Below are 12,249 nucleotides of genomic sequence, written 5' to 3' on the forward strand. Positions count from 1 at the left end.
AGTCTGTCACACACAACTACCCCCCCACTACGGCTGGATTCTCAGGTAACACCAACAGCTGGTCCCCCTTGAAGGCCATGACCTCAGCCCACAGGTGTACTGTACAGTATATGGGCCTGATATCGGTCTTTTGATTACATACATGTTCATTTGATGCTTCTGACACCCATTTCAAAATGCACAGAATCTGACAACGACGACAGGTTTTCTTCAACTTAGTACATTTACAAGTACTATACTTCAGTACAATTGTAAGGCACAGGTAATAATCCTGAATGTTTTTTGTTTTTTTCTACTTCTCTCCCATTACATTTGTATTTACATTTCCAGGGTAATATTGTACTTTTTCCTATATTACATTTCATCTGACGGCTGACTAACATGTTTTGTTATTAAATATCAGTGACGGGTATACGTCTTGTATCTCAGCTTAGTCCCAGCATGTTCTTACCATGTCTAAGGATCTATTAACTTATCATTATGAATGTATTAGTTCATGTTCACATTAGAATTCTTTAACTTTTCTGAAAGCATGAAAATCCTCAGAAGTGGAGATACATAAAATGAACATGTTCATAATATTAACTTCCCCAACAGTAATCAGACTACATGTTAACACAATCTTAACACTCATGGAGGGACTATTCTTTTGCAATGAGTACATTTACTTTGTATATTTGACTCTACTTACTGCTAGCACTTGTTTACTTTTACTTAGGTAAAATAAAATGGTGAGTATTAGAGGTATATTTGTTTTCACAGCCAGTACACATACAGCTACAGATATACACATAGCAAGATGTTTAAGAGATGTACTTTTAATGTAGTATTATTCAATGTTGACATGTCATTAAAATTCAGTGTGTCATAATATAGTCCTTAAGTCATAGTATGTCATAAAACATGTTATAGTATAGTATGCAATAAAAACAAATCAGAAAACATGGCATAGTATATTTGTATTTATAAAGTCATAGTATAGTATGTCATAAATTAGTCATAATATGGTTGACATAAAACTGTTATGCCATAAAAAATATTTTTATAGTTTGCCATTTTAGAAGGAAAAAGACAGGAATAATATACTGAATATCTGCCCCATACAGTAGCATGGGATGTCCAACCCTAAGAACACACACACACATATATATATACACACACACACACACACCTGCTCCCCACTCAATTCTTCTCGCTGTCAGGTGAAAAACTGAAATATTTATGTGGTTGAATGCTGGAGCGAGGAGTGAGGGACTGTGTGTGTGTGTGTGTGTGTGAGAGAGAGAGAAGCACACTCTGTTTGTAAATGTGTGTGAGATTAATTTGAGGCAAATGTGAGAGAGAATCCTCTGGTTTGGAGACCCTGCTAATCACGTTGGAGTGGCAGCTCGCTAATTAAGTAGCAAGATATATTAATACACTTCAGACAGTTATACAACTATAGCTACTAACTGTGCGTCTCAGTCGTCTCCATCGCCATGTCTGTTTCATCAGAGCCATCATCAAAATCATCAGCTACGTTATATTTATTCTAGGAAGTAGCATCTGTACAAACATGAAGCTATACTTGTTATTGACATAGCTGCTCAGTAATGAAGCACAGACCGAAGTCTTTAGTGTCTTTGTCAGACTGTACAACTACTTCCTCTTCATCTGCTGAAGAAAGCCAGAATAGCTTCTGAATGAGAGGAGATATTTTAGGAGGAGAGGTTTTATGAGTTTTAAGATGCACTGTGAATCGGTTTTCTCTTTTCATCCCTTGTTCGCTTCCTCTCCCGCAAGTCCTGGGTTTCTATTATTGTCTCTCAACCTCCTCATCTCTCCCCCCCTTGTCTCCTATCTTGCTCTCTCCTCAAACTCCCACAGTTTCAGTTTTCTGCTCCCTGTCCTTCACTTCCACCCACCCCATGCCTGGCTGTTGCCTAGCAACACCTCCTCATTTGCAGACAGACGTTTTCAGCGATCTGGAGAAGTCCTTGTGACACCCCTCCATGCACGCACGCGCAGACACACACACGCACAGACACACACACACGTGTCCATTACCGTCACTCGCTCATTAGTCCACATTTCCCATGTTTTAGAAATCCTCCTTTAAAACAACTCGTCTCTCCTATAAAAGGTTGGTAGGTTGACGGGACATTGTACTTGTAAATCTGTTGCTCTGTGGATTGGGCTTTTTTTGTTTAAAGCTCCATCACCAAGGCAAGTTAAATGAAGTAACCATGGTGATATGTTTAAATAAATGGAGGGGGTTTGTTCAGTATTACTTTATTCCTGACCCTTCATTTCTATCTTTACTTTAGAAAACAGTGCAATCACTGAGTTGCTTTGCAAATACTCATTGTATGAAAGACTTTGTGTATCATGTCTATGTTCTTGTCTCGTGTTTGTTGATCTTCTGATAACTGCTCATTTAGATTTAGGAATGTAAAGGCTGACCAACTCCCCTCCCAAAATATGTTGTAAGTGGGCTTCAGTGTCTGTGCTTCCACTTCCACTCTCACAAAGACATAGCATGCAATAAGTAGCACAGATGAGTCATTACAGCAGCACTTCCCCCACAGAATCTGCCTTCACTGAGAGAAAACACAAGAAGACCCAGTACGAGAGGTTACTTCATGATATTTTATTGGAAAAACAAAATGTAAAGACTAGCATGTACAACTTGGAATGCAGATCAACTGAACTGAACTGAACAGAACAGTTGGACTGGGCCGGGCCTCGCCGCACCCACACACACCCACACACACACACACACACACACACTCACACACAAACACAAGATAGAAATGCTGCAAAGCACCGACCCTGTCCCCACTAAACACCCCGTAGAATCATGATTCAAGTGCAACCTTTGAGGCAACATACTGTCCCTAAGCATGCTTCAGTGATAACCACATTGCCCCAAAGTTGATCTTGTATATCATCACCTTTAAAGCCCACCCAACCCCTCCAAATATTCTGGGAAACGTCCCACGGGCTCTAATCTATGCCCCACCCAAGCTTCCCCCTCAAAAAAGGTAAACACACAAAGGATAAAGCGAGTATCCCGACATGCCAGAAACACAGAATCTAAAATGAGTTGTTCCATTTTAAAATTTTTCTTAAAAATATCTCTGTTGTCACTGACTTCATTTAGGTGAGCAAACTGCAAAGGTTCCGCTGGTTTACTCACTCCCATCCATCTGTCAACTAACCCCTCCCTCCTCTCTGTGGGTCCCAGGCCAACCTAAGGCCAACGGCCTTCTGCCATGGGGCTCTCAACAGTAACCCATCTAAAGCTGCATGCATGAAAAACAGAAGAAAGAAAACAGGAAGTCATAGAAGAAAGGCCATTGGCCATCCCATATAATCATCATGAAATCAGGCAGATGGAACCAGGAAGCAGAGGTGCACCAGCCAGCTGCAGAGAGGCTGCTTGGCTAAAAGGTTGAGATCTGATTGGGTAGCTCAGCGCTGGGGGCGGGGAATACAAGCCAGTACATGCAGATAGATTCATTTAGAATTTTTCTTTGTCTTTTTTTTTTTTTTTTTTTTTTTAACCTTTTTTGAGCTTGTGAATATGAACAGATTATCAGTTTTCCAACATTCAGTCTATACAGAACAGTATGAATAAATGTAGATTTTTGCAATAAGAGGTAAGTGAAACATTTGACCGATTCTTTGTCTTCAATGTGAGCCCAGTTCATTTGGCAGTCATCATCTGAACAAATTCTGTGGGGAAAACATAGCAATAAAATTCATCAGAAACAGTGTTTCAATTGTTACTTAGAACACAGTGAATACATTGATTGATCAGTCTAAGGAGTTATGTCTATCATCAGCAGAGTGAGAAATATAGGGGGTCTTGGGGGTAGGGTCCAAGATCCCTTGATTGACACTTGAGACCCCTTGAAAGCCCAAACAACGAGTCCGAAAAAAATCTTAAAAAATGTCTGGTAAGTCTACAAAGTATTTAAAAAGAGTGTATGTCTAGCTGTATGTATTAATCAAACTGTAAAACATTTATTCACAAATAAGAATACAGAAAAATATCATTGTAGCGTTTCCTTGTATCTTGCCCTCTAAAACCTTGCAGTTTCTGGTAAGGACTACATCCATGGGTGGCGCTGTTGCAAATGGTCGGCAATGCAAATTTTGAGTTTAGAAAAGTTAACCCCCCTGATTAACACCAGGTATTTCACACACTGTCCTCTTACATAATTTAGCCTTGTTCCATAAATGTACTTATACTATAGTATTAGTGTTTATTGACACTCCTGTACCTTCATAGTTGACCTGTCCGTCTCCATCGATGTCTGCTTCTCTGATCATCTCGTCTACTTCCTCATCTGTCAGCTTCTCTCCCAGGTTGGTCATCACATGACGCAGCTCTGCTGCGCTAATGTAACCGTTGCCGTCCTGCCCAACACACATACAGCATTACAGGCGGCTCTCAATGAAAGTTCTAAATATATATTCCAATAGTAAAAAAACGATAAAATTATATTTTAATACGAAAATTACGATTCGACTGTGGCAAAATAAGCAGTACTACGGCGGCTGTCTATCTCACTCGCATTGAATGCACCACACTTTCACCCTGCATTACAGTCAATCAATGGAGACAGTAAAGCATCACTGTCAAAGAAAGTAGTCCCTCCTTAGTTATCAGCGTAAGGACATCCTGATCTAAGATGAATGAGTTTTGTATATCAATGCTAAACTGCTAAACACACACACACACACCTTATCAAAGACCCTGAATGCCTCCCGGATCTCCTCCTCACTGTCAGTGTCCTTCATCTTCCTTGCCATCATCGTCAGGAACTCAGGGAAGTCAATGGTCCCGTTGCCTGGAGGGTGAGCGAAAGCAAGTCAGAAGCAATTCATAGTTACAACCAGTCAATATAGTTAAAAACCTTTAATAAAGACCAGTCTAACCCTCTGAACCCCAAAATCCGCTGACGGGATGGAAAAGCATGTTTTCTTTAACAGTTGGCAAAACTACACCGTTTATCATAGACAGAAGCTGTAGAAAACATTATCATCAGATTTTCATCTGTACAAAGGTTCTCCAACACATCGCGTGTGACGAACACTTCCATCAGAAAAAGATGTGATATTTCACCAAAACATTTGATTCTACGTCTTTTCTACGTCTAAACCGGATCCTCAATTCTGACTAACCCGAGACCAACAGTCACATGACAAAAATTCTGTGAAACTTCCACTGAACTATGTTGCTGAACATAGCATTGAGGAGAGGATGTAAAAAAGAGGTTGTAAAAATGTGAATAGCTCAATATATAGTGTGAGACGATTTCCATACATATGTATAGCACATTTCTTTCTCTCCAATTCTTTTTCCAACATTGGTAGCAATTGTGGCAACATTTTGTATACACACATTCCATTGTTTGCCAATTCTTGTAAAATAAATTATCAAAGCATTCTTTCTTCCTTTTTTATGACTTATGGCAGTGTAATTGTTCTATTGCACAAAAGCCATTTTAGTGCTGTTTCTATAGAGGTGTAGGACTTGTGCATTGCATTGAAAATCAAGGCCACTGAGAGAAAATGTGACAGGAGCGAAAAACACCCCAAAACTGCTTGGGGTTCAAAGGGTTAACTAAATGGCTCCCCATGTTGAGGCAGAATCAACATACCATCTGCATCCACCTCGTTGATCATGTCCTGGAGTTCAGCCTCAGTTGGGTTTTGACCCAGTGACCTCATGACGGTGCCCAGCTCCTTAGTGGTGATGGTCCCATCTCCATCCTTGTCAAACAGGGAGAAGGCCTCCTTGAACTCTGTCACAAAGATGTACATAAGGTGGAGGACAGGAGGAGGGAAGATATTAGCAACAGCAGATGTAACAAAGGTGATATTCCAGTGATGCAAGAATCAATGGACTTCTGCAGGGAATATGCATTTATCGCTAAAAATCATAATGCAGTGATTTTATTGTCATCTTACCTGCAATCTGCTCTTCTGTTAGTTGGTCAGCCTAAACAACAAAAAACAGAAGAATGGCAGAGATTAAAACACTGGAATCCGAACACTGGCTGGGAAGCAAGTAGTGACAGGTCTTTTAAAAAGCCTATATCCTGAACGCAAATTTTTACAATTTACAGCCATCACACATGTGATCACACACTTAATAGAGGCAGGCGGCGACACTCCCATTAAAACAAGCATTGGTCATGGGTAAAGTGCTGCGGCCATAATCATCATTCAAGAAACCATTATGAACTGCACTGTAAGACAAACTCAAGAGTGATGCAACCATTTGCCACAATTTTGTTTTTCTAATCCATTTCATTTTTGGGACCAAGCGCCCTGCATACTAACATTTAGTGACCAGTATGAACCACAGACACATGCTATTTCAAATCATTGATAGTAGTAGATTTTGGCTATCCACAAGGAATACATTAACACTAATGTAGCACCTAGTGACACTAAAAGCTCTCGCTAACCCATACGACCCACTTTGTGTGTGCATCTGTGTACAACCTTTATGTCATCAAAGTGGATATCTGTGAGGTCGGCCACCAGCATCGCAGCTTTTGGTGCTGGTTTTTTGGCGTCTCTCCCTCCTCCATCCAGCCTCAACCCACCACCTCCTCTGCGCTGTTTCAGATCCACAGCTCTTACTCCTGCACCTCCCCCGATTACTCCTGTTTTCATGCTTGGGCCATCCAGCTGCCCTCGCACCATCACGAGGCCTTCAGCCAGCCACTCGGCCCGTTTGCCGTTCTGGACGCCCTGTTTTTTAACCTCGGCCAGCTCAGCCTTGGTTCCCTGCAGGCAGTTTCTCAGGTCCTGCATCTCTCTAACCATGCCGTCCATGCGGCTGGAGGACGAATCCATCAGCATCTGCAGGAAGGCTCTGTAGTTCCTCTCCTGCTGCTGGATGAGCTCCTTGTAATAGTGCTGTTGTTCATCCAAGAGGTCATAGACGGTGGACAGGCTAACCAGCTCATCTTCTGCTGGGTACAGGGCAACGTTCTTAGGCAGCATGGTGATGGAAGGATGACATGAAGGGCAGGAATGATGTCTCAGGGTGGGAGGAATAGGTGGATGGAAAAAATGACAGCCAGACATCTAATAATCGCTCCTGATTAGTAAATCTGATGGACAGAAGATTTTTCCATCTCTCTGAGTAGCTACATGACTGTATGGGTGAGGGAAAAAAAAATTTGATTTGAGATGATGGCAAAACAGATGATGTTTTTAGTCCTCCTGGATAGGTAGATAGCTGGATGGACACATGTCAGTTGACAGGATAACTGCAGGACTCGTCTTTCAATCCATCCAGTGCGAGTGGCTGGATGAATTACACAAGTTTCACAATCCCTCTGGAGTGGTAAAGGTCAGTGTATTGACACTGACCTGACAGGCGAGGTCTCTCTCTTCCATGAGCTGATGGAAAAGCTGGTCCGTTGACGTTTTCCTGGTTACTTGTCCATCCGTCTGTCTGTCTGTCTGTCTGTCTCTCAATAAATCTGTCTGCTTAACCGTCGATCTTTCTTTCTGTCCTTGTGGCGCTGTGAGTGTACGTGACCAGACGCGGTCTTTCCCTGACTGCATCTGACTCCAACTGGATGAGGCGATAGAGAACCTCACTCTCTTTACCTCCACGTCAGCGTGCCTGTAAGCCTAGGCATGACAGTGACAACTTAGCTGTCTGTCCATCGCCCCAACAGAAGAACAGTAAAGATGGATGTACAGATGAAGTGTCCACCTCCTGCAGTAGTTCAATAGATGAATAGCATTCAACACTTTGAAAGACAGAGTGCGTGTATAGACGCCAGGCCAGAGGAGGTCACCCAAATGTGTCAGGAAATTGATTTAAGGTGTGTGAGAGTAACAGTGTCCAGACTGGGGGGGTCACAGGGGTTGTGTGTCTATATGCATGTGCTAAACTGTGGCCTGTCATCTCACTGCTACAGTTGCAACTCCTAGGGAGGATCAGTTGGCTGGTCATCTGACCTCCTAGACAGCATCATGGGTCACACCAAATGGCCCCCTCTGACAGGGGCCCCTATCCACACAATGACAATAGATTCAGTGAGTGACTCACTTAATTACCCAGGAATTTGCCATCAGTCCCAAGTTAAGGTTTGTTTAAGTAAATGAGCCAAAATGGGAAACCGCCCTTCTTACAAAACTAAGTCTATACTGTCATCAAGGTACATGTAGATGTTCAAAAGTGGAGAATGTCCTCTTAATCAGAACGTTGAATGTAACATTAAATGATTACAAAATTGACGGGAAGATTTTTAGAAATCAAAGCATAAAGGTAATGATTATAATCAGTACTCTAAATCTGATCCTAAATATATTCTGTTTTTTTTCTTGCATTAGGAACAGAGAGAATGAGATAGGAAAATAGGAACGATGATAATGGTCAGAACAGAAAGGTAGAGTACTGTGAAGCAATAAATATTAGACGTTCAGAATTACACTGATGGTAATGACAGCGAGGATTTGTGTCAATGCATGCGTGTGCGCTCTAGCGGTGGTTAACAAGCTGCTAACCCCTCTAATACGCAGGCCAAATTCCTCTCAAGGCACTGCAATGCTAGTGTGATAGTGAGCGCAGCATGTAGGCCCCATGATTCACTTTTAAAGCACCCATGAACAGTAATATGAAATTTAAGGTGAAAATAGAACAAAGAGTTTTATTTAAATGTAGTGATGCCACCCCTGCTACTAAATAAAAGAATAATCAGTAATTACTAGCAACAGTTCTAAATGTGGTCATTATGATATGAAAAGAGTTCTTGATAAATAAAGCTACACACAAGAACACACCAATGTATATTTCGTTTTCAGTATAATCTCACTTCAAATGGGCTAACCATGAACACATTTAATTCACACTCCGACTGCAGTAGGACGACTGACAAGACAAGTATTTCTGCCTTAAACAAGTCCCACAAATAGAAAGGAACCATGACAATGGTAACAGAGATGTCTCCATCCCAGTGACCGCTTCCTGTATCACACTCTGTCAACCATGTAGTTAAAGTAACCATAAACCAGCCTGGTCAGCTAAAGAAGCCTGGCCAAAATGTTTAAATTTTGATATAATTTAAAGATCTAACAGGGACATTCAAATGAAAATTCATTCGTTAAACACAGCTCAACCTACTATTCTCACTCATTGAGAAAACCTGTCAATTACTTAACTTGGTTTTTAAGCTTATCTAACTGACTTCAGTTGAAGTAACCAAAAGTTATAGGCTACAACATTTTTTAATTATCTTTCATAAGTAATGTCATGATGCAAATGCCTCAAATATCTCAGGAAGTTAAAGTTGGATTTGCACAGTGCTGCGACCACACACACACACACACACACACACACACACACACACACACACACACACACACACACACACACACACACACAGTGTAAAAAAACAGTCCACCGTTTTTTGACCCAGGTCTTCTAGAAAATGGACCTGCTGTTTTTTTTAATGTGAATGAGCTGCTGGGACAGAAAGCCAGATACACACTAGGACACAAACCACTGTGTTAGAAAATAATCCACTACAATCCTAAATTTAAGTGATATGTTGCTGCAGGACTTTAAAAAGGTAATTACATAACTAGTTAACTAAAGTACTGCATAATCAAGGCGCCAACAATGTGTTCAGCAGATTACATCTGCCAAACTAAATGTGTGTACATTTAAGACTTAAATATTGCCTGAAGAAAAGGTCCACCGTACCATGTAATCTAATTTTCTCACAACATGTTTCATCTAACATCAATCAGTACCCAATAAGGTGATCTGAAACACGGTATGCCAACTGTCCCTAACATGTTAACATAACAGGTTTATCTGTGTGTATTGTGTGGCAACGTGACGAAGTACAGGTGTTACACCATATTATGTGACCTCATTAGGACTCTCAGCTATTACTAATGCGGCTTTTACAATGGTTGCAATGCAGCTCACGTTAAATATGTTACTCCACCAGCAGTCCTGCCTGTAGCTGGATGTCTAATGTCTGTGCTGCACCGGCATCAAAAACATATGTGAAGAGACTCAACACTAACAATTGCGTTGCCAGCTTCACTGTGGAAACAAACTAACGTTACTCGTACTCTTGAGACAAAAACGACTGATGGTACAGCTGTCAGATGTAACATTAGCTGTGATGCTAACATTAGCAGCCGACCGAACCGCAGTAACTACTGCCAATATGCGGCCACCTGTAAAAAGTAGTGTCCCTTCAGTGTGACATAATATCAAGTACCGTTTTAACTTCAATGGCGGGAACGAGCTTAAGCAACACCGGTGTGATAAGCTTCTCTGTCTAGCCACTAAGTGTTAACAGCTAGTTAGCTCACGTGAGCCAACTCAGCAGTACAAGTCTACTCGCACTCTCTGCAATGGAGGCTGCAGGATATTCCTCCAACAAAACCACTATCCGGGATAGGATATAAAAACGCCTGGCTGGCATTCAGTCAACTCAGAACCATCTCAAGTCGTACATATCACAACCCGTGGTTGATGAAATACTCACCATATCTGTTTGAGCTGGGAACGCCGGTCTGCTAACGCTACAGGGAGAGAGGAAATGGAAGGTTGCCACTGAGCAAGGCTGGCTGGAGGCGGGCAGGCAGGACGAACCACTGCTGTACGGCTCACTGTATTCCTCCGCACTGGGGAAATTCTCTCAATCAGTGCGGCGTCCTGGCTCCGTCTCTTCATACGTGCATGCACACACGTGTACGCGCATGCAAGCTTGCTGATATGCGCGTACCCGTCTTTGGGGTGCCATGTTTTATAAAAGGATGTTTATCTTGAATTATTCGGGTTTCTTAATTTTAAAAAAATGTCTTCACTCAGAAAGAGAAGCAACTTCATGTGAAAGGGTTTGCATGCTGGGAAAGACTGGATTAATTTATGGGGACCACCAGCTACTGACACCACATCTAACCCCCCATGTGCACTAGTACTCTGTTTGTTCCGATGTTATTAAATACAATTGTATTAGGAATATGTACAAAATTAAGCTCTTGATAGAAGGTCTCTTTACAAGACATAGCAAAGAAGGGGGAAACGACCAACGAAGGGCCTGCTTTAGTTGATATTGTACTTTAGTGGTGCACGTTCCCTTGCATATGTGCATGGCATACAGTGACCCTGGGCAGTGGTCTGCTTTGCCCCAAACCACCCTTGACACTGTGTAATCAGAGATTTAGATAAATCGACTGGTATGAAACTCGGCTATCGCAATTCCACATGAAATTAAGCCCACTTTTCTGTTATAAACATATGGAATCATAAAACACACAATCTGGCGCCACCATCGAGCATCAACATCATAAACACAATATTAGTGTAATCCGTACCCGATTAACTGCAACAGGCGTCTACATTTACCTACATGGGTTGACACTGTAGGCCTAATACAAATGTGTGTGTAGCATCTTCGTTTACAAATAAATGGCCTGAAGAAATATTGTATTTTCAGTGAAAAACGTTAATCTTCTTTATCATAGTAGGTTATATGTTTTATAAAATACAGCCTAGAGAGAATAATTCTGCCGGGGGGGGGGGGGGGAATAACCATACCTTTTATTACAATAATTTAGTCGTTCATAATAGTGATCATTCGACTTTAAAGAAAAAGACGAGAGGTTTCCTCGTATCTATTTATACTACTTGTTTAATCTGTCGAAAGTGACAAAGTGACGGACTAGATAGTGTTACACATGGTTTTATTCAGGCGGAAGGATACGTTTGGGTTGGCCGCACTGGGGAAGTTGTGGTTTTGCTTTTGAGAGGCGGATCATGATTGGATAGAACAGACCTGCAATATTCTGCACACTGTACAGAGACCGCTGATTGGCCAGGGCGGATCTGCAATGCGTCAAACCACGGCGCGGCAACAACGGCAGGAGGGAGCGACTCCACCGCCACTGTGTATATAGTATGTTCTGTGATGTGAGTGATAAAATAGGGCAGGTGAAACTTCCAGGTAATTCACAGGTGAGTTGAGGAAGTGAATTAATAAAATTTACCGCGGACATATCAATTTAAAACTGAGACTGAATTCCCTACATTCAAATTGGAAATCTTAAAATTGGATTATTTAAATAATGCAACAATGCATTGTTAAACTCTGTGTCACAGAATGCAGACGCATTGTTCACATGATGAAATTGAATATACAAAATGACTGAAAGCTAGAACTCACTTAAAAAAACTATCACCATGTGTAAAGTGAAAACTTCCTG

The 12,249-nt window shown here is 41.5% G+C and overlaps 1 protein-coding gene across 1 annotated transcript; it reads right to left on the reverse strand.

Moving 5' to 3' along the window:
* Positions 1-2,614: 2,614 nt before the first annotated feature.
* On the reverse strand, positions 2,615-10,652 carry calm1a (calmodulin 1a). Its single transcript, XM_068717672.1, has 6 exons — positions 10,530-10,652; positions 5,962-5,992; positions 5,652-5,795; positions 4,732-4,838; positions 4,269-4,404; positions 2,615-3,717 (listed from the first exon to the last, which is right to left on the reverse strand). Exons 1-6 carry the CDS (start codon positions 10,530-10,532, stop codon positions 3,689-3,691), a joined length of 450 nt encoding a protein of 149 aa, XP_068573773.1. The 5' UTR covers positions 10,533-10,652; the 3' UTR covers positions 2,615-3,688.
* Between the last annotated feature and the right edge of the window lie 1,597 nt (positions 10,653-12,249).

This window comes from Cebidichthys violaceus, unplaced genomic scaffold, assembly GCF_023349555.1.
Source record: "Cebidichthys violaceus isolate CVI_PGR_0920_01 unplaced genomic scaffold, fCebVio1.0.p SCAF_22, whole genome shotgun sequence".
Classification (NCBI taxonomy): Eukaryota; Metazoa; Chordata; class Actinopteri; order Perciformes; family Stichaeidae; genus Cebidichthys; species Cebidichthys violaceus.

Bases quoted from the DNA above. Each gene is read 5' to 3' on its own strand.
- calm1a (XM_068717672.1), bottom strand. The intron at 4,839-5,651 runs GTATGTTGATTC...CTCACCCTCCAG, and splicing joins CAACGAGGTGGATGCAGATG to GCAACGGGACCATTGACTTC. The intron at 4,405-4,731 runs GTGTGTGTGTGT...TGTGTTGGGCAG, and splicing joins CATTCAGGGTCTTTGATAAG to GACGGCAACGGTTACATTAG.